This window comes from Elaeis guineensis, chromosome 13 (assembly GCF_000442705.2).
Source record: "Elaeis guineensis isolate ETL-2024a chromosome 13, EG11, whole genome shotgun sequence".
In the NCBI taxonomy this organism is placed as follows: Eukaryota; Viridiplantae; Streptophyta; class Magnoliopsida; order Arecales; family Arecaceae; genus Elaeis; species Elaeis guineensis.
The window spans coordinates 3,100,384-3,121,863 of record NC_026005.2 but is presented as its reverse complement, the minus strand read 5'-3'; the positions used below and the strand labels follow the sequence as shown (position 1 = coordinate 3,121,863).

Genomic DNA, 21,480 nt, shown 5'->3' with positions numbered 1-21,480 from the left:
GGTCCATCCTTAGATAAGGCAAAGTAGAACAAAACAATGGTCAAATTACCTCATTTTTTTCCAAAAACATTCGTAATTGTAAATAATGAAATACACATTATAGCATGGTAGGAGCTAAGATTAATGAGAAGATGCTATTTCATCTCATATCATTTACTAAGTCAAGCATGATAGTTATAAGTGATATTTGACGAGTAAAAGTTTATTCAACATGCAACAACTATTTGTGGTTTGCATTGTGATGAGGAGGATTAACAGAGAATTGACATGAAAAATGACAAAAAAGATCACTAAAGAGAAAATAGATTAGAAATGGAAATAAGACAAAAAAAAGGGAAAGAAAAATAGAGAAACAGGAAGAAAAGATGGAAAGGAGAAAAGGGCAAAAAGTAGAGGAAGAGAGAAAAAAATGATGAGTCGAAAAAGAGGGGAAAGGAAGAGGAATAAGAGGTGATGCTCGGACCGCAGTCATTGGGCTATTGAGGTCTGTTTGTGGTAGGATGATTGTCGTTGGGTCTTCAATTGGTAGAGAACTACGTAAAGATACTGGAGGTATGCCCTCTAGCCTTGGCATTGGATGAGATGAGAAATCACCAATTTCTATGAGACAGTAGAGAAGTTGAAGTAAAAGTATTGTAAATTTTGTAATTTTCACTTTCAATTGAGTTATAAGTTCATTTCAATTATAATAGTTAAGATATTGTTGTGGTGTAGAAGGAAGAGCATTATTAGTCCCACATTGGTTAGAGTCGAGGAAAAATCTTGCTTATATAGGAAAGGACCATTCTTCCCACATGAGGCATCTTTTAAGGGGCAAAACTGTGAGGCCCAAAATGGCCATACAGCTCCGGACTATAAATCGTAGGCCAAAGCGGATAATACCTACGTGCCGAGCCATGAGCTCTTGACTGCAATATTGACGCTGGAGGAAGGGCATCACTCTCAACAGATTGTGGGGCCCTTTCGCTTAAATACCATTCTGTGGGAGTACACAGACACGGTCTGTGGAGTATACAGATCTCCCCTTGACTGGGGGGGCTATATTGTGGTGTAGAAGAAAGGGCATCATTAGTCCCACATTAGTTGGAGTCAAGGAAAAATCTAGCTTATATAGGAAGGGATCATCCTTCCTACGTGAGGTGCCTTTTAAGGGGCAAAACCATGAGGCCCAAAATGGCCATATAGCCCCGGACTATGGGCCGTAGGTCAAAGCAGATAATACCTCACGTGCCGAGCCATAAGCTCTTGACTCAACAGATATAATGACTCATTGAAGTAAAAACAATTGAAAAACAAAAATGAGTTTTTTGTCTGGTATTTTTCAGGTTTCATGCACATGTGGATGCATGTGTATGTTCACCTATCCATCTGCTTAAATAAAATAATGCCCAGTTAGCTACAGCCCAGGCATTCAGTCCTCTCTAGGTTCCTGCTGATTTGCCAAAATCAAATTTAAGCAACCAGATAAAGATCTTAAAGTTTAAGCAACACTGGCTTCATTGATCCATGATTCCACATAAATGATTTTCCTACATACTATGAAGTTACAAGGAGAAAAATAATTAGTAAGTTTTTGTCAGATTGTCTTGTACATTGTTCATTTGCCCATCTCCTTCTGTTTCCAAAATGTATATGTAGACCAAAACCATTGGAACTCATTATGTTGCTTGTCCATTCTTACTAGAGCATCGCATTGTTCAAATACACAAACCAGGAGACATAGTTTGATTGGAAAGTCTCTGTGTGCCACTTCATTTTCTTTAAAAAGGGAATCTGATTAGAATGGGAATGTGAAAAAAAAATTTCTTTATTTCTTCTCTGTCCTATTGTAGCAACATTGACATGGTGATAGGAAAATGAGTATAGTTCTCAAACCCTTACCATGGTGATGCCTGTTATTGTCCTTGCAAAATAATTGGAAATCTGGATTTGCTTGTAAATTTTGTTCCAAGTGTATATCTTGATTTCTTGCTGTCTCTTCGCAACGTAAGCTGAAATGAAATATAATTCAGTAATGGTTGCCTTTGGATGGCACTTGAGTCTTTCAAGAGGCAATTTTGACTTGAAATTATGGGAATTCTTCTTTTGGGTTTTCGGCAATCTTGACATTGTCATAGGAAATGAGTATAGATCATGATTTTCCTAAGTAATGCCTGTATTTGTCTTCTGTTGCAGAATATTTTGAGGTGGGTTTCTAGTATTTTCTGCTCTCTTTCTGCTCTGTTTCATTTCTTTCCCTGCTGTTGCATCTTGATTTCTTGCTGCCTATAAGCAATGTAAGCTGTAATTGTAATTTACTGTTTATGTAATATATTTCACCAATATTTGCTCACATAACTTTGCTTTGGTTCTGGTTTTGATTTTTTTCAGCTAAGGCTCCAATATAATGTCATTTATTAAAACATTTCAGGTGCTGCTTGTAGATCAGTCTGATCAATTTGTTTTTAAGCCAATGTTATATGAACTACTATCTGGAGGTACTAAAGATTTGCAGTTGAAAGCAGTTCATTGTTATTATTATTCACCTCTTTGTAATTTCCTTTCATAATTTTTATAATTACTCATTATATTTAATTTTCTCGGTGAATATCACTGGATGGCAGAAGTGGATGACTGGGAAATAGCACCGTCATTTACAGACTTACTGAAGAACACCAGCGTGCAATTTGTCAAAGACAGGGTGAAGTTTATACGGCCTCTGGACCACTTAAATCATATAGAAATGGGGGAGCTTGGAAGGTCATGCTCTGGAGGATTGGTTCACCTTGAGAGTGGGATAATCATTGAATATGACTGGTCTCTGCCTCAATGCTGTGAAATCTCTTTCTTTGTTAAGACCTTGTATTTGTCTATCAATTCGCTTGTCATCAGCATCATATTATGTCTCTCAATGCTGGTCTTTATTGCTATCCTTCAAAGAAAACTTGTTCTTTTTACAAGTTGAAATGTCCATTCCAGCATTTTAATATCTGGACATATGAATGCGCAAATGATCTGTTGGGTGCTTTGATTTCTTGTTGTTGGTTTTATGTCCTTCTCTAATGGTTCAACCACAGCAAATTCGCTCTATTAGTCTGTTCACGTAAAGATTCTGCAACTTGTAAAGGAATGATCATTGATTCTGACTATTAGATTTATAAAAAATTCTTATGTACTGTGGAAATTGTTTTCTTGAATAGTATAGCATATACAGATACAAAATAGATGCACACACAGTATACCATGTAGCAGTGTCATGGGAGTTGTTGTCTTGAGTGGATATTACTTCTGGTCCTTCTGCATGGTCTTATTTTGTGGACTCCATCTTGTTTCTGGGATGTCCTTGTCTGCACTTGCATGCGTGCATGTTTGTCTCGCGTGTGTGAGAGAGGGGAGAGAGACTACAATCTCTAAGTTCACCATCCATCTTGTTCTTTGTCTTCATTGTGTTCTTGCTGATGTTGCTTTTTTTTTTTTTTTAAATTGAAAACTGGGCAGCCAGGCTGGTTCTAGCTTTAGGAGCTGAAGCAAAACTTGATGTTGTTCCAGGATCTGCTGAATATGCCTTTCCTTTCTTGACCTTGGAGGATGCTCGTGTAAGTTCTGAAGAGCTTATGCATATAATTTACTATATCATTTTTGTTTCTACAAGTTGCACATCTTAAATTAAGATTCTCTCTGAATAACTAGTCATTTTTTTCTTGAATATTGTTTTGCTTTACTTTTATTGACATGGTACAATATCAGATGTGGTGGGTCATGTGATGCCAGAGGGGCATGCAAGTGGAAGAAAGGGTTCTGCATAGGGATTGCCGAAGTATAGGGTTACGGATATGGGTTTAAGATAAACCTAGGTCTAACCATGGTGCAGCACCCAAAAGCCTTCTCCTACAATGGAAGGGATGTTACAGTTTCTAGCGTGAAATTCTGAATAAATGAATAAATCAGCAATTAAGTCAGTATTTTATGCATTAAGGGCTTCTTATTTCTCAAATTAATTTAAATTTGGGTTTAGGCCATTGTGCATATGATTGCATTCAAAGCACTTCGAGGGTAACTTGCATGCCCCTAAACAACCTTTTAATTACATTTATTTTTGAATTTTATTTTAATTTTTAATTTTTTAATCCAAAAGTATTTTTTAATTTAAAAATTTTAGATTTTTACTAAAAATTAAATATATTAGTCTCATTGTGTAGATCATTCATAGCTCTACAATATATCATGAAATCATACCATAATAAAAAATTTTGGCATGGTCTCCCCTTATTTTTCCAATTTTTTGGTATTTTTCGATGTTAAAAAAGAAGAAAAAAGAGATGAGGTGGGGAAGAGCTACCCTACCTTGTCTTAGGTTGGATCTACACTTTAATTGGTGAAACCAGCTGTTTTTTGGTGAAATGGGGGGCTTGAAAAAAAAATGAGAAGGCCTGAGAAGGCTTGGGAGGCCTTGTCAGGCCTCTCTTTATTATTGGAAGGGTGGGGGGCCTGAATTGGTTCATACCTGTGCGAACACTCGGTTCGCACCCGTTCTTCTTTGAAGCACCTGGTTCGGAGGCTGTTCTCTTCATTTTACAAAAGTGAGAGCTGAACTGTCCCAGTTTCATGCTGGTTCGGTTCGGTATGCCCCAAACTGTGTGGTTGGAGGCAGTTTGGCATAGAATGCTTTGATCCACTCACCTGATGAGATGCTTGAGATTTAAGATTTTTAACTGCAAGATGTCTTTTGTGCTGGGTATCTTGTGATGGCCTAATTGCAAATGAAGTATTTTTCAAAATTATTTAGCAAAACAAGGATATCTTACAAAAAGTAAACCCAACTGACGTGGAACATTAGTCTCACTCTTTGGCACCAATGAGTGGTGTGAGCACAAAACAATATGAACATAGAACATCATATATTCTCCATGCTAAGTCTTTGTTGAAGGAGTTCTTGATTCACTGAGAAACGAAACAGAATTTGGATAATTTGCATGTCTAAGCTGAAGTAGTTGGGCAACTGTTCTTAGTTTGAGTCCTCCCCTCCTTTTCACTGAAACAGTTGATTAGTGTAGATATGGTTTTGTATGTGGTTTAGTTCTATATAATAGATGGTTGGATGTTAGAATGTGCTGATGCTTAAAAAATGGTTTTGTTGGTAGAAGATATCTAGGAATTTATTTCATATCAAGAAGAACCTGTTTCCATCATCTCACTTGTGGCTGAGGGTGTTTACATGAAAGGTTGATAGACATCGTGACATCTAACTTTCTTCGTTTTCTCTTCTCTAATTTATGGTCGAACTTTTGAGATGCTGTTATTTGCCAGTCATGCAAGTTGTCAACATGATTTCCCAGTAAGAATGATTTTTGGTTGAGTCTTATGTATCAAGTGGTACGCATTTAAACATGAAATGTTTATGCTGACTGCTTCGGATGCTGGGAAGGAAGCCAGAATAAAAATAAGCAGAATTGATTATGTAGATGAATAAATGCTACTAATGACATAATCCTCAAGGTGAGCTTCAAATTGATGAACATAAAGAAAGGTAATAATATAGAATTGTTTATTGTTGAGATTTTGGTCAACATATTCTTCTTAACAAAGTCTTTGCAATGCAACCCAAAATGAAAACACAGATTAATATAACTTGTGTGGCTCAGACCATTTTGACGAGGCCAGACTTGTTCAGTTCGTTATGATTAATTTTTTAAATTTCTATTTAGTAATTTATTGTTTGTTGATTTGATGTTCACTAAGACTTTCCAAGTATTCTTATTTTCATTATCTGTGCGCATATAAAAAATATCATGGTTACCATATCCTCATTATTTCTTTTTTTTGAACCTCCAATGCTGCAGAAAGTCAACAGCAAGTTAACAACATTGGAACGACAGAGATTTGGTAAGGATTCACCTCCCATACATGTGGCTATTGTCGGCTGTGGCTACTCTGGTGTTGAGTTAGCAGCTACCATTTCTGAAAGACTGGAAGACAGAGGGATAATTCAAGCAATCAATGTTGAAACTACCATTTGTCCGAATGCTCCACCTGGAAATAGAGAAGCTGCACTCCGAGTAAGTATTCATATTGAGTATATTTTTGATGGAATACAAATTCATGGGTTTATGAATTTGTCGTTCACATTATTCTTTTGATTCAGGCTTTTATTCATGTAGTATTAGATATAGTATTTGCCATCTCATATATATCTTGAATTTAAGGTCTATCATCGGCTATCCGGTATACAAGTTGAAGTGCTGAACAACGAGCAATATTATAGAAAATCAACTTTAATTAGTTATGTGCTTGATCAACCTGAATATTCATCAAACCACCTTAAATTAATCCACGTAATTCGTAATCCTGAATCAGTAAAAATAATTTGTAAGCAATCCAACTATCTCTAAATGGCTGAGGCAAGCTTTGAACGTCTGTTATTGCTGTCACTGAGATACAAGTCTGTGGTTTGTGGACTGAGAGAAGATTGAGAGCTGTGGACAGTCAATTGCATTATTGTCTTGTTTGAGTCATAATCTCATTGTTTGAGTCCTTGGTCAGGGTGAAATTTCTTTATTTTATGATATGTAGAGTAATGAAATCAGAAACATTTATTTCCCTATAATTTTATCTTTCATGTAAGAAAACATTGATCAGAGGACCTCCATAGTGAGTCTGGGATCCCTGTCATGGTTTAGGGTTGCATGAATAGTAGTCCATATAGGATGATGATTTTGTATGGTATATGTATATTTTTAAGTAATAAAAACTTGGATGCTTCCTTGTGTCTTTGGGCTTTTAATGCTTCTTTTGTTTTTTCTCTTTTTGACCTCCAAATCTTGAAGTTTCCATCTTTCTCTTGGTTTTTCTACATGGTCATTCTTCTCATCTTTGTGATATGTTGCAGAGATGTATGGCTAAATATAATTCAGTTATGATCTTAGCATTTAAGTTAGCAGAAAAAAGACTTTGAAGCAAGTTTTGCCAACTCGGAACCAACCCCGTGCTGGCTGGCTAGTGGAACAAGTTGGTACAACCCTGTATCGGACCATATTGGGCATGAATTGATACAAAAACGAGGGAGAACTAGGAAGGAATAGAGAGAGAGCGGGGGAGAGAGGGAAGGAAAGGGAGGTTGGCAGAGATGTCGGTGGTGGCCATTGGAGGGGCTCCACAGTCCTCCACAAGAGGAGATTAGAGAGAGAGATAGAGAGAAAGGGGGAGGGAGAAAAATAGAGGGAGAGGAAGGCAGCAAGGAGGCTGCCGTTGTTGTCAGACAGTTGAAAGTGACCCCACAGATGTAGGTTCAAAATAGGGTTCACCCGCCCTGCATCGGCGTTAAAAAAAAAGGATGAACAAGGGTATGTGGGTTCGAAATAGGTGTCACTTTTGGTCGTCTGGCGGCCATGGCGGCCACTTGGTGGCCTCCCCACCATCTTTCCATCCCTCTATTTCTCTCTCTAATCTCCTCTCGTGGAGGACTGCAGAGCCTTCAGCGGCCTTAGCAGGCCACTGTCGGCTTTTTCCTCTCTTTCTCTCCCCTCTTCTCTTTGTCTTCCTCCCTTTCTTTTTCCCTCGCTCTGTTTTCACTGGCATTCTGAATCAAATGCCTAAATCGTACCAATTGGTCATTGATATAGTTCGGCACTGTTCGGGGTAGCTTGGCATTCCATGCTTTGGAGCAACTACATCTTGGTGGCTGCATTCTATTGCTTTCTTGGTTCTATTTTTATCTAGACTAAAGTTTGACCAAGAAGTTAGATTAGTTCATAAAGTTTGCCATATTGATGGATACACGCCATACCAGGCATACTATACCATACTGGTGTCGAACTAGGACTCGGTACATGGATCTAACTAAGTCTCAACAGGCCGAACCAACCTCCATATTGGGCCTGTTGACATTACTGGCATTGTATTGGTATGAGGCCAATACTGGAATGGTGAATCTTGGTTCATATAGCTACTCCTGTGCATTGCATTGTTTCGATTATCAATTGAAACAAACCATATCCACATGTAATTTTTTTTTCCAGAAATTTTGACGAGCACTTATAAGATTTCGTTTTTATGTATTATGTTCTTACAATTGATTCTGTTAGGCAAACTCAATGGCCTTTGCTTTCATCTTTTCCGTCGGAATTTTGATTGGTATAATAAAGTCCAATCTGTATCTTCCATTTTAAGTGGGACAGCCTTTTGGTGTTGGATTCCCATTTTCAGTTCTGCACACACACACACAAAAGAAAAAAGAAGAAAGATGAAAACTGTGATCAGACTTTTTTTTTTCTTGTATTTCCTGTTGGATCCCAATACTGTGCATACTCTACAAATCTTGAGTACATCTCAATTTCTGAGGTCCCTTTTTCTTCAAAACAAAATTTTGAGAACTTTTCTCTTTTTGTATCAGTCAAATCTTATCCTCTTCTAATCACGATTATCCATTGTAAACTCCTCTACTATATGCTTTTCTTTTAGACAAAGAATCCAAGATTCTTCCTTCTCTATCAGTCTTTTATTTTCCTTTGATCACAACCATCCACCAAATGCTCTTCAATTTCCTGCATGTGTCAAATCTAATAAAGCTCTAGTATATTGTAAGTCCAAAGTGACTGATGCCGAATGAGACTGAGCCAGTGTCTGATTGGGTTTGATCATGGCTCAGCACCAGGAGACATTATCATTATCATGATATCAAAGGGTCATATTAGGTTAATAGGCTTTTTACTGTTTCTCGATTTATATAGCTTTCTGAAAGATTGCTTTTTACTTAAAACAGATTTTCAGCATTCTTTGTTCACCTGGGGAGGGGTGTTGGAGCGCACTTTTTAATGACATCACTGGTATTTCATATAATCCTTATGGTAGAGTTGCCCACATGACTTTTGATTCACCCGCTATCTGTCATTTGCTGGGAGATGTCATAGTGTCATTTGCACACAGTTATTCCTCCGTTGGAAGGCACACAAATGTTCATCATGTCTCCTTAAATTGGAAGCTGAGCAATATTTTATTCCTCAACAATTTCTTGGTGTCTCAGAATCTTGTTATGGAGAATTATCCCTGCACGCGCACACAGAGACAGACAGACACAGACACAGAGAGAGAGAGAGAGAGAGAGAGAGAGAGAGAGAGAGAGTTTGTGCAAGTTTTCAATTCTTTTGGATGTCTTCTAACTTATCTATGACTTCTTCATGGGGAAGGGAATTCTGGGGGGAGATATAGGCACAACAAATTGTGGTTGTGTAGACCACAAGAGAAAAATGCAACCAACAAAGAGTATTGTTGCTGGGTTTGGTACTTCGGATTGTGGGCTAAAATGGTTCTAGTGAAGTAAGAGAGCCATGAAGGCCTAATGACTGAGAGTGCATTGGCACTTTGATATATAGTATAATGTACATCTTCATGCTTGCAGCAACAAAAAAAAAATGTATATATTTATGCATGTATCTAAGTACCTAATTTTATATGTATCTATGTATTAACATATGTATCTGTTTTGTTTGGTTGGGTCGGTTTGGGTTATTACCCAAACCATTTTATGGTCCATACTTTTTGCAGCATGTTGGATCAAGTCACAGTATACAAGTGGCAAGCTCTACCCTTTATATGAGTGAAGTTTAGGTTTGGAACCAACTGAACCCAACCCAAGATGTCATATAGTTTTGTTTAGGTGTTTTCTGATTGCATTGGAATCGTGATCAATTTATGTGGAGACCCAAGTCATGTGCAACTCTACTCATTAATTTTTGTGTGATAATAGGATAAGATGGGTGGGTGGCCCATCATTCCTACTTTATAGGTGTTTGATTATTACAGAGCTAGAAAGATGTGGAATAATTAAGGGATTTTTGCATATATACCTTCATAAATATTGGAATTTGCATGAATATACTTTGCAAAATTGATATTTGCATGTATACCTTCACAAAACACTTATTTTGCGCGCATACCCTTCTTTTTCCTTTTTTTTTTTTTTTGCATATGTATTCAAGCCATCTAACACCGTTAAGAAATTAGCAGTTTAAAATTGAAATGATCGAAATACCCTTAGTGGGTAAACATGCAAAAGCAAACATTTATGAGGGTAGATGGGTAAATAGCAATTTTGTAAGGATATTCATATAATTTCATATATTTAAGAGGGTATACATGCCCAAAAATCTGTGGGTTTTTTTTATTTGAAATACCCTCCTAAATATTGAACTTTGATGCCCTTCCAAAATTGATATTTGCATGCCTATTCTCACAAAATATTATTTTTCCATGAATATCTTTGACATAATGGTTTAGCTGACATTATTAGCCAAAATCATATTTATTTAAATTAAAAATTAATTAAAATTATGAAATTACTTTTTTACCTCTAAAGCAGGTAACAGGCTAACAGGTCTCAGTGGGAACTTACCTGATCTTTTGAACTTCCACTCTTCCCATATGCTGCTCTCTTCCAGTCAAGGTTGCCCTAATCCATTTTCCTCATTTGAAAGATTTTCCAATCTCTTTCGATCCCTCTCTTTCACTCCCCTGTCTGAAATCAAAACCATTCCCTTGATTCCCTTCACCATCAGCAACCTTTCTCCCTCTATTCCTTTTGCCATAGTTCTCACCATTGGAATCCAAGTTCCTCTCATTGCCGCCGGAGTTCTCCCTTCATTTTATCCTTTTTTACATGAAGATGGTTCAGTCCTCCCTTTAGCTCCATGGGTTATTAAAAGGAAAGCCTTTTGAGAGATTTGTAATGTTTATCTTTAGTTTGTGAGATTTGTAATGTTTATCCTTTAGAGTGGAAAAATTCTCGTGTTCACATAGGTGGTTGATTTAAAATCATTGTGACAAGATGGGCCTCATATACTAGATCTTTTTTTCTTTCAGGAAATTGAAGCTCTAAAGAAAGTGGCTTAAGGTACCCAACATAAGGGATGGCCTTCTACCACATCGATGCGGATGTTGTTAGTGAGTTTGAAGGGTTTTGAAGTCTTTTAATGGCTTTATTCGGGAATACTTGATGTTGTTCTTCCACTACAATAGTAGCAAGGAAGCCTGATCGTTGCAATTTTTTGTGTGCCTTTAAGAGATTTCAATCCCTTTCTATATTTTGATCCATTCCCCACAGCTCACTTATGCATCTATAATAATAAATATTACAAGATGGTTTTCGATTAAATAAGATATAGTGGTTGTTAAAAATGAAGAAGAATAAAATAGAATAATATCACGACTAGTATAACTCTGTGTAATCTAATCATTGAACGTATCTTTTTTCTGAGCAGTGTTTTCATAAAAAGCATCAAGTGGCATTAAACTAATCTAAGTGTTAAAATAAGTTGATATAGACAAAAATAAAATTAGAATTCTTTGTTACATGTATACCCTTCTAAATATGGGAAATTGCATGAATGCCTTCGCAAATTTGCTATTTGAATGTATCCTCTTATAAATGTTTCTTTTTGCATGTCTACCAATTAAGGGTACTTAAGTTGTTTCAATTTTAAACTCTTAACTTCTTAATGGCATTAGATGGCATGGGTACGAATGCAAAAAAAGGAAAAAGAATGGTATACTTGCAAAACATGTGTTTTATAAGGGTATACATAAAAATATCAATTTGGGGAAGATATTCATGCAAATTCCAATATTTAAGAGGGTATGTACCCAAAAAATGCCCAATAATTAAACATGTAATAAAAGAAGTCCCAACTGACTGTGAATCTGTGATATTCTTGGCCCCTTTAGCGTGGCCAGAATGAATTCAGATAGTTGTGTTCTATAAGTCATATTAACTAGAAGAGTTGGTGCAGAAGGACTACAACCATTATTATTTTACAAATGAGTTTTTTTTTTTTTTTTGCATTATCATGATGCTTATGTTTAATATCTTTTAAAGCCTTTAACTCCATTCATGACTTGTTAAAAGCTAATCCATTAATAAAGCTATATTCTTTTACAAATGCTCACAGCTAGAGCTTCTGTCAATGATACCATCAGGTTCTTCAATCTCGGAAAACTCAGCTTTTCTTGGGATATTTTGTTAGCTGCATAAAGGAGGTTTCTGCATCTGAAGATTCAGTTGGGATGACGAGAATTGGAGAAGAAATGAGTATTGATGCAAAGAATCACCGAAATAAATTCATCTTGGAACTTCAACCAGCCCAAAGAGGCTTAGAGAGTCAGATTTTGGAAGCAGATATAGTGTTATGGACAGTGGGATGTAAGCCCGTAATTCCTCATCTAGATCCATTTGATCAATCCAACACATTTCCGTTGAATGGTAGAGGGCAAGCAGAAACAGATGAAACTCTCCGTGTAAGGGGTCATCCTCGAATATTTGCAATTGGTGACTCGGCAGCATTAAGGGATTCCTCTGGCAAGCTGCTTCCTGCCACTGCACAGGTATGATGATTCTAACCTTAGTGCATCAGGTAAAATTGTCTATTCTGTAATAATATTTTTGGTATTACTTTCTCAGGTTGCTTTTCAGCAGGCAGATTTTGCTGGTTGGAATCTTTGGGCAGCAATCAATGACAGACCTCTATTGCCATTCAGGTTTTCTTCCTTATTTACAGAAAAAAATCATTAGTGAGTAGTGACAGACTAATATAACTGGGAACAGAACATTGCACTCTAGAATATGGATTTACCAAGCACTCTTTTTAATTTAATATGTTTAATATTTAAGTTCAGCATGCAGTTTAGCTAATGGACATAGAGACATTCCATGATCCGATTTTCTTGGCAATATGCTGAATAGGTTTTTCAGTTCCCTCATGCACACCCACCCACACACACAACACACGCACACACACACAGAGAGAAGAAAGAGAGTAAAAAGGAAAGCTAATTCAAAAGAGATTTTCAAGAGCTCATCTCACTCTGAGATACTCATCTAACTGCAGATACCATACTCTTAGGGTTGCATCTGCATCATCAAATTTCTTACTGCCTAAGATTGCACAAAGCATTTCTTACTACAGTGGATTATGCAGGAGCTAATTGTCAACCTAAGATAGTTTTTTCCTAGTAGTGTAGGTTTTGAATCTTCAGTATTCTTTTGCAATCAGTATTTTCCATGCAATTTGGTTTAAGAGTTAAATCCATATTTACCATTATGAAACTTTCTGTCTAAGCTTATATATGCATAATCGTGTGTTTTACCAGACTTTGGTCAGATTCTCTGGAAAACAGTGTAAAACCTGAATTTATTCCAAACTCTCTTACAATCCACTAGCTATGAGTTTTATGTTGTGGCTGTAAATTCCCTAGTCCGCCTGCAACTGACTAGACCCACTACCTTAAAATTTTTTCTAGAGAGGTGATGAGGCTCTGATAGCATTGCATCATGTTTATCATCGTCGTTTGATTCTACAATCTGCTACTTAGAGCATTGAAGGAACAAAAGTAGAGGATCAATTACGCAGCCCAGATTTAGTCATCAACAAAAGGCTTTCTAGCAGCCTATGTCAAGTATTGAATTTCTGAAATGATTTTAAATTAGTTAGAAATTTTCTTTGGGGGGTGAGATACCATTCACAGATCAATGGCCCTACTGTAATGCTGTCAATCATGAAAAGGATTTATTTCCCTTTCTATTAGATTCCCATAGGAACTTGGGTGTCCTGTTTGTTTACTATTAGCAGATTTTCACAGGTCTTAAGAGAGTCAAATTAGTGAAAAAAATAAAGGGGTAGTTGCTGATTCATTCAAAAGATGCGCTTCATATTGTAAAAGGTTCTAGATTGCATGCAGAAGCCATGAGAAGCATATAGGAAAGTTCCTATGGATGGGCATGGAAAGAAAGCATCTATTCTTTTTTGTTTGCCTTTTCCCATTTGGGGGTGAAAGAAAAGGATTGATCACCAGGTTCGGTCAACTCTTCCCTCTTAACCTATAATTCCTTGTCTCTTATCTTTCTTTTCCCTCTCCTTGCGCACTGGTTCTTATATTCTCCTCTTTTTCCTGCTATTCTGCTTTTTTTTTTTTTTTCAATACTCTTTTTTGTATGTTGATCTCTGCATGAAAGGGATCTGTAATTTTTACTATTTCCCACCTAAAATGAATAGTTGAATCCACAAGCTTGTAGGAGAATTTCGCTACTTCATTCTCCTGCAATTCTCTTTTGCCGATACTCTTCTTATATGTTGATTCTCTTCACTACACAAATCTGTAAGTTTCACTATTTGCTTTGTGCTGTGAATAGATATACTATTTTCTTTCTCAAATGAATAGTTGAATAGACATAGTGTTAAACTTAATTTTATGTTTCTTTTCTACATAGCCTGCATATTTCTGCACACTTTTATTTCAGAGATCTAAAATTTGTTTAGTCAACTATCTACCTACATCAGTCACCTGGTCAGATGCAAATTTGTATCCTTAGGACTCATTTCTCTTATAAAGACCAACAAGAGAGTCTTTTCTACTTTTTTTCTTTTAGTATGCAAGAGGGGTATTGACCCCCAAAGTTGTACCCTCAGACAACTACACTTCCAAGCAAAGTTTCAGGAATTGGTATCGAGATCTGTACCGGTTTCTGCTCAGTACGGTACGGTATCATACCGATCCGTACCGACATTAAAAAAATCAAAAAAATTTTCACCCACCACCACTAAAAAAAAAAAGCCGTGCTGAACCATACCAAACTGGATTAGTACCACATCGAACCGGATTGAACCGTCTGGTTTTGCGCGGTTCGGGCTTGTACCGTACCGAACCGATCGATACGGTTCGATTCGGACTATGTACCGAAAAATCGGCTTGAACCGTGTCGGTTTCCCACCGGTACAGTACGGTATGGGATGTATCGACCGATTCGAGCAGGTACGGAATACCATGCTTCCAAGAATCTGCTTGTGCCTGGACACAACTCTGCTGGAAAATTTGCCCTATTCTCTGTAATAGGACAGAATGGTGATATGTAACCTTTGCCTGAGTTTAGCATGGTCCTTATGTCCAATGCAGACTCGGGTCATTCAAATAGGTCAGTATCAATGGGTTAGTCAATTCACTTGGGGAAATAGAGTTGTGGTTTTCTATTTTTGGTTCGATAACCTGCTAAAGCTGAACCTTAGCATCCTTGGGACATAGGAGATGCATTATTTTCAGCTTCCAATCACTTGAATGGATTTTGTGTTTTGCTGATAACTTATGTTGTGATGTTCTTCAACTCATCATGTGTGTTCAAAAGGAATCATTTTCTAGTCTCAAACAAATTATACCACTACAGCACTAGGTAGTAGGTATTTTTTAACTAGCTCCAAGTGGGCTTAAACCAGCATTCACCGAACTGGACAGTTTAAGATGTGTCGAACCATACCGGTGGCTTACCTGTACGGTTCCAGTGTAGAATCTGAAACACCGAAGGAAAGAGAGGAAAAGAGATAGAGGGGGGGAGAGAGAAAGGTTGGGGAAGCTGTCGGAGGTGGCCGGGGGGCCGCATATGATCATGGTGTGTGGGAGAGGGTGAATCAGAGGGAGAAAAAGACAGAGAGGGAGGGAGGGAGGGATGGAAGGAGATGGAGAGCCGACCGTGGCTAGTGGTGGCCGACGGAGGGTCGGGGAGGCTTTTGGAGAGCCCTCCCCTCTATCCGATTGAAACAGGGATGAGTAGCCCCTGTTTCGATCACGAAATCGCGATCGATTTATTTTTTTCATTGCTTCATAGTGAAGACAGCTATGAAGTAGCCAAAAAAATAAATTGATCACGATTTCGAGATAGAAATAGAGGCTACTCGCCCATATTTCAACCAGACGGAAGGGAAGGGAACTTTAAGGGCCTCCTCCATCCTCCAACGGCCACCGTCGATCACGACCAGCTCTCCCTCCCCCTCCCTTCCTCCTCTCTCTCTCTTTCTCTCTCTTTTCCTCTCTTTGGTTCACCCTTCCATGCACCACGGTCATCTGTGGCCCTCTACGGCCCTCTGTGGCTACCACCGTGGATGGCCAGCCTCTCTCTCTCCTTCCCTCTCTCCCCTCTCTCTCTCTTTTCCTCTTTGACTCTCTCTCTCTCTGCTCCACTTTCTTTGCCATGTTGGTTCAAGCTGAATATGGGGGCATACCAAACCATATGGCTAGTTGGCCGGCATGGGGTTCGGTTTCGATCTGACCTTGGCTTAAACATTCAGTGAGCTCTATTGGCCAAATAATAGTGTATTCTTAGTCACTGATGTAAATTTTCGATTGCCTGCATACCATGCTAGTTGGACTGAGATTAATGCCAAAATTCACATGCATACTTGTTGGTAGATATAAGAAACTTTTTGATTTATGCAATCCTGTAAGTTTTATGTGTGGCATCATGGATTAGTGTGTGCCTCAATGATTGGTGCATCCTTATGTGCAATTCACAATTGGAGTGTTCTTAGATATAAGTTTATTAAGCATTTTCTCCAAGGTTTTAAGTACTGACCCATATTGACCGGCATGGGATGTACCGCATTAACTTGGTATGGTATCGGTGCAATATAGGGACCTGGTATGATGCATGGTATGGGTGCTGTGTTGACTCCAATAGTGTGCTGTGTGTTGGTATAGAGACACATACATCATGTACCATATGGAACCAATCTATACTAGTAAAAGTGTAAAACATTGGTTTTCTCATCATGGCAAGGTGATCAAACTTCTTGCTTTTTACATGCAAATCAAAACTCTCCTTAATCAGTTCTTCTCTTCTGAAATGGCTTGTATGAATACGTCATGCTGCTCCTTTGTTGCATAAGATGAAAAAGCATAGAAGATGGTTCTTCAATTTAGTACATGGTAAGGAAAAAGGTTTGCCAAACTAGTATCGGGCATCATACCAGCTAGTGACTTGTTTGGTATGGTACCAATATGTACCGTACTGACTCGAGCTATATTGGAAGCAAGGAGGGAGAGGGAGGGGGGAGAGGAGAGAGAGAAAGGAGAGAATAGAGAGGGTGAGGGAGAGAGACTCTGAGAGAGAGAGAGAGAGAGAGATGCTTACTGGGTGCCACAATGATAAAACCCTAGCTGAGGCAAGTGAGTGAGAGTTGTGTGAGATAAGCCAGAGAGAGGCAGGAGAGAGAGAGAGAGAGGATAGGGCTTCCTTGAATAGAGAGGGCGAACAAGAGACAAGCGAGAGGGGGAGAGAAGGGAGAGGGGGAGAGAGAGAGAGGGGGGGCAGTGTATTGAGTCATCATTGGTGGTGGTGGGGATGATGAAACCCTAGCCGAGGCAAGCAAGAGGCGAGTGAAGGTTTGTAAAGTCTAAATATGAACAGAATAGATAGACTATTCCATCTTGATAACCGACCGATTCAATCTAGTATGCCAGATGGTTCAGGATGGTTTGGTACTAAGAAATTACTTGTAGATCACAAGGAAGATGAAGAGAGTAGAAGATATAAGAGGATAGAGATAGATAGATAGATAGATAGAGAGAGAGAGAGAGAGAGAGGAAGAGAGAGAGGTATGTCGGAATCCTTCACAAATCAATAAACTAAAACAAATCAAATATCTCATAGCATTTCTTACTCCACATACATACCTTTGTAAACGGTAAAATAAGTTAAAAACTTGTAACCTGATATGTATCAGGTGTGCCTCCCAGAAAAAGGGTTTTCTGGGCTTGTTATATTGGGGGCTTCACAGACTCCATCGGCAAGTAGACCAAATTAAGTGGACGAGGATATCCTGCTCCATCATTAGTTTTGGTTTTTGATTAGGAATGTTGATATCAGTTTTTTTGGTACAAGGAGTTTGGTGATAGTAATGTTGAAGCTGAATGGATTCGTGCTTTATTGAAATAACTACATTGATAATCTACTCTTTCGTCTATTGGAATGTGATGACTATGCTGTGGCAGGCATATATGATGTAACTGTGATAGATGGGACAGTAAATTTGATTTTTTTTTTTTTTTTGGTTGGGTAAGTATGTTTCTTGCAGTTCATTTAGGTGCAAATAAGCTGGAGCTGAGCCAAGTGGCAAGCTGCTCAGGTTTGTCTCAGATCATGAAAGGGGTAATCAAGCTTGAGATGTGGCTAACAAAATATGTTCAAACTCAGGCATTTGTAAACTGAAATGAGCTTGACATGCTTGTTATCAAGACTAGCCGAGCTTCTATTTATTCTGAATGTTCAGGCTTTGCTCCTTTACAAGTCAAGATTTAAAATATGTTTGAGCTTGGCTTGTTTCCCAGCTGAACAAGCTTGAATGGGCCTGTTATCGAGCTGAGGCCGAGCTATTCATGAACATTCTGGTTTATCTGCAGCCCTATTTCCCCTGGAAGGGGAGATGCTTCTTAATAGAGTCCTGAGAAATTGAAATTGGTTTTGAAGCTAAGTGCTTATTTCACTAGTATCAGTTTTTCGGTTAAAATGTATTCATACTCAGTCTGCTGGTTAGGTGCTTCTCTGCAGTGTCCCTTAAATTATTTAAAACAGGTCCAAACTTCAAACTAAGCTTTTCTACAGAGTTCAAGAGTCGGCTAGTTTTGCTTTTAGTGGAGTGGCTGCTGTAGATTAGAAAATTGCTTTGGCAAATTTCTTTTGTGTATATGCAGGCTGAATCTTGCTTTCCTCTTGATCAGTTGTCTTGGTCTCCCATTGTTAACTAAATACTAAATGCAAAATCATATGTATTCTTTGACTGAGAGTAGCAAGTGTCATTGCAATAATATAGTGTATTGTCCATTTAATTATCAGGTTTCAGAAACTGGGAGAGATGATGACTCTTGGGAGGAATGATGCTGCAATCTCACCAAGTTTCATTGAGAGTCTGACCTTGGAGGGTCCCCTTGGGCATGCTGGTAGGTAAACTTCTCTCCTAATCCATTGCATGATTAATTGTTATCTGGGTCCACGGAGGTTAAAGGAACATTCTATGTTGCAGCAAGGAAGATAGCATACCTCCTGAGACTGCCTACAGATGAACACCGAATAAAAGTCGGGATAAGTTGGCTTACAAAATCTGTTGTGGATTCTGTTGCCTCACTGCAGAGCACTGTGACCAAAGTGATATCGGGTTCATAAATCCATAATATATCTGGAAATTTAGACCGTACATTCACCTAACCTGGACAGATCCCTAATTTGATATTTTGTTCTACTCTTTATTTTTCTTTTCGCTAATATAGCGATCCCTGGATGAATCAGAAGCATTTTGCTGCAGTTCTCATTGTGCCAAGCAAATTGATGAGCCGGGGCATGGAATAATATTTTTGCTCTAGTAGTATCAGCATCTATGGTTCAATAACCACATGAAGGGAACAACCAATACTGCTATGGCTTCTAAAACATGTGAAACAATAAAACATTACTTTGTGATGCATGTTCATATGTCCACTGTTCTCGTCATGATCATTTCATGGTATAGGCGATTCTTTGAGTTTTCTTAGGAATTGAAAATAGATTTCTAAGTAATTTATGCATGGAAGATTCTATTAGAGTTCTTCCTGTTGTTTTTGGTGATTTGCTTGCCATGCTTGCTACCCTAGCATTCACTGCATATGTTGCTGTAAATTTAATGTCATTTTTAGTAAAATTTTCCTGGTTCTTACATAATTTGTATTCTTTGTAAACACTTGGCAAAGTTTTTTCTTTAAAAAATACTTTGAATATGACATTTGAATCATTTTTAGAAGGCTGAAATTGTGACTGTCGTGTAAAGAAACTGAAGCATGAGAGACCACATGGAAATATCTGACTAAATGCTGGCTAGAGACAAATCTAATACATCAAATATGTGAGGAGACGAAGGAGTCCATGCTTTTTTTGATAGGTATTTCCCCACCTTTTCTTCTGCTTTCTTCTTTAAAATTTTTGGAGTTCATTCTCTTCAGATCAAGCAAGACGACTCAGAAGTGCAACTTGGGTATCACAAGACATGTCACCATATATTGAAAAGATTCAAAAATCCTTCCACATGAAGTCTAATATGATGTCATACTGGGTCTGGTTTTCCACAAGAACCAGGATGATAAAATCAATCCAAGTCGCAATGAGAGGATATATGTTAACAATCTACCACTTTCCAGCCTCATGGGATTCCATGGAACTGCCTTCTGCCATTATCCGAGTTGTGTGTCTCTTGTTATGGGATCCTCCACACCTCTGACATCTACTGACTGCGGCAAATAGTGAGCCGTAAGGGTGAAAGCTATGTTCCTCGCCTTGTTGTCCCCCTCTTCTCTCACCATCTTTTTTAGTGCTTATGTGAACATAGGTTTTGATCCCTTGGAGAAGCATACGAGCACAAATTGAGCTAAAGATGGATCCATTAAAATGCCATTAATGGGAGTTGCTTGAACTGGAGAGTGCTGTGACGTACTCCCCAACATATATTGGAGCTCATGGAGGCTAATGGAAGATGACAGGATTGAGAAGCTACCAGGGCAGCCAGATGGAATAGATTTTGATCAGTATGTAGGTTATATTACAGATGATCCTGTGCTGCGAGATTTCTATTCTACTACATTAAGTCTGCCAGAGAATTCTTCTACTAAACCAGTAGTGCATAAGCTTGGAGGAGGTGTTTAACCTAGGCTTAGTTCAGTATTCCTTTTTCCATGGTCCTAGTCTTATATAAACTCAAAATCTTTCAATGCATGGTGCTGCACGAACAACTCTCAAGTGTAGGCTGGTAATGGAGTGAAACCAAAATTTTATGCTGAACTTCTTGATGGGGACTGGGAGCAAGCTTTGAGCAACGCTATGGTCATAACACTGCTTATAAAAACAGTTCAAAAAGAGTAATGGAAAAGCAGCATACCAGTTGAGTGATTTTTTTTGAACCAGAATTTTGGCTTACTAAAGCATTAGTCTTTGGCCTTTTTCTATTTGGGTAAAAGGTTTTAGGATTTATTTGGTTCGCAAAAAATTTTTTTTTTAAAAAAATTACTTCCAGGAACTAAATTTTTGAGAATAGGATTTGGTATGTATGATTAATCATAAAAAAATGATGAATTGCAAAATAGTTTACGTTTAGTTGAACATCTATTTTTTAAAAAATTATATAAAATATGTATTATATTCTTAATAGATATAAGATCATATTTTTCTACTCCTAAATTTTATATAAACATTAATAATATATATATTAATATAAATATAATATTAATATATTATAATATAATATTAGACTATAATAATTTATATGTTAACATAATAATATATATATTTTTATTTAATATTTTAATATAATAAATTTATTAATATAGATATTAAATATAATATTATATTAACATAAATATTAATATATTGATATAAGTATTATATTAATATTAATAAAAATATTATATTAATGTAAATATTAAAATATTATTAAAATATAATAAATATTATAATATTAATGTTATATTTATATGAATATTAGGATAATATTATATCGCTATTCAGTATTTCATCGTAACATCTATTGATATTGTACAAAATCTTAGCCATAGATCTTAAAAGGATATTTTAAAAAAAAAAAAGAGTATCACCATTTTTCATCCCATGAAAAGTGCCAAAATCCATCTCTCCTATGGTTTTCACTTCTCATGAAATATGAGAAATAATTTTTT

General features: G+C 37.4%; 1 protein-coding gene across 9 annotated transcripts in view; it reads left to right on the top strand.

Moving 5' to 3' along the window:
- The window catches only part of LOC105034423 (alternative NAD(P)H-ubiquinone oxidoreductase C1, chloroplastic/mitochondrial), a 39,168-nt gene extending 18,570 nt beyond the window's left edge, over nucleotides 1-20,598 (top strand). For 3 of the 9 annotated variants that reach the window (XM_010909584.2, XM_010909578.2, XM_010909579.2), the window contains 8 exons: nucleotides 2,411-2,477; nucleotides 2,604-2,813; nucleotides 3,478-3,575; nucleotides 5,820-6,035; nucleotides 11,947-12,351; nucleotides 12,428-12,504; nucleotides 18,623-18,726; nucleotides 18,810-19,247. In XM_010909584.2, coding sequence (XP_010907886.1) covers nucleotides 2,411-2,477; nucleotides 2,604-2,813; nucleotides 3,478-3,575; nucleotides 5,820-6,035; nucleotides 11,947-12,351; nucleotides 12,428-12,504; nucleotides 18,623-18,726; nucleotides 18,810-18,949 — 1,317 coding nt within the window. In that variant the 3' untranslated portion in view covers nucleotides 18,950-19,247. Of the gene's footprint in view, nucleotides 1-2,410; nucleotides 2,478-2,603; nucleotides 2,814-3,477; nucleotides 3,576-5,819; nucleotides 6,036-11,946; nucleotides 12,352-12,427; nucleotides 12,505-18,622; nucleotides 18,731-18,809; nucleotides 19,248-19,557 lie in introns of those variants that run through there. The other 6 variants (XM_010909580.2, XM_073247427.1, XR_830154.2 and 3 more) reach the window with 5 other exon arrangements.
- Nucleotides 20,599-21,480: the final 882 nt, after the last annotated feature.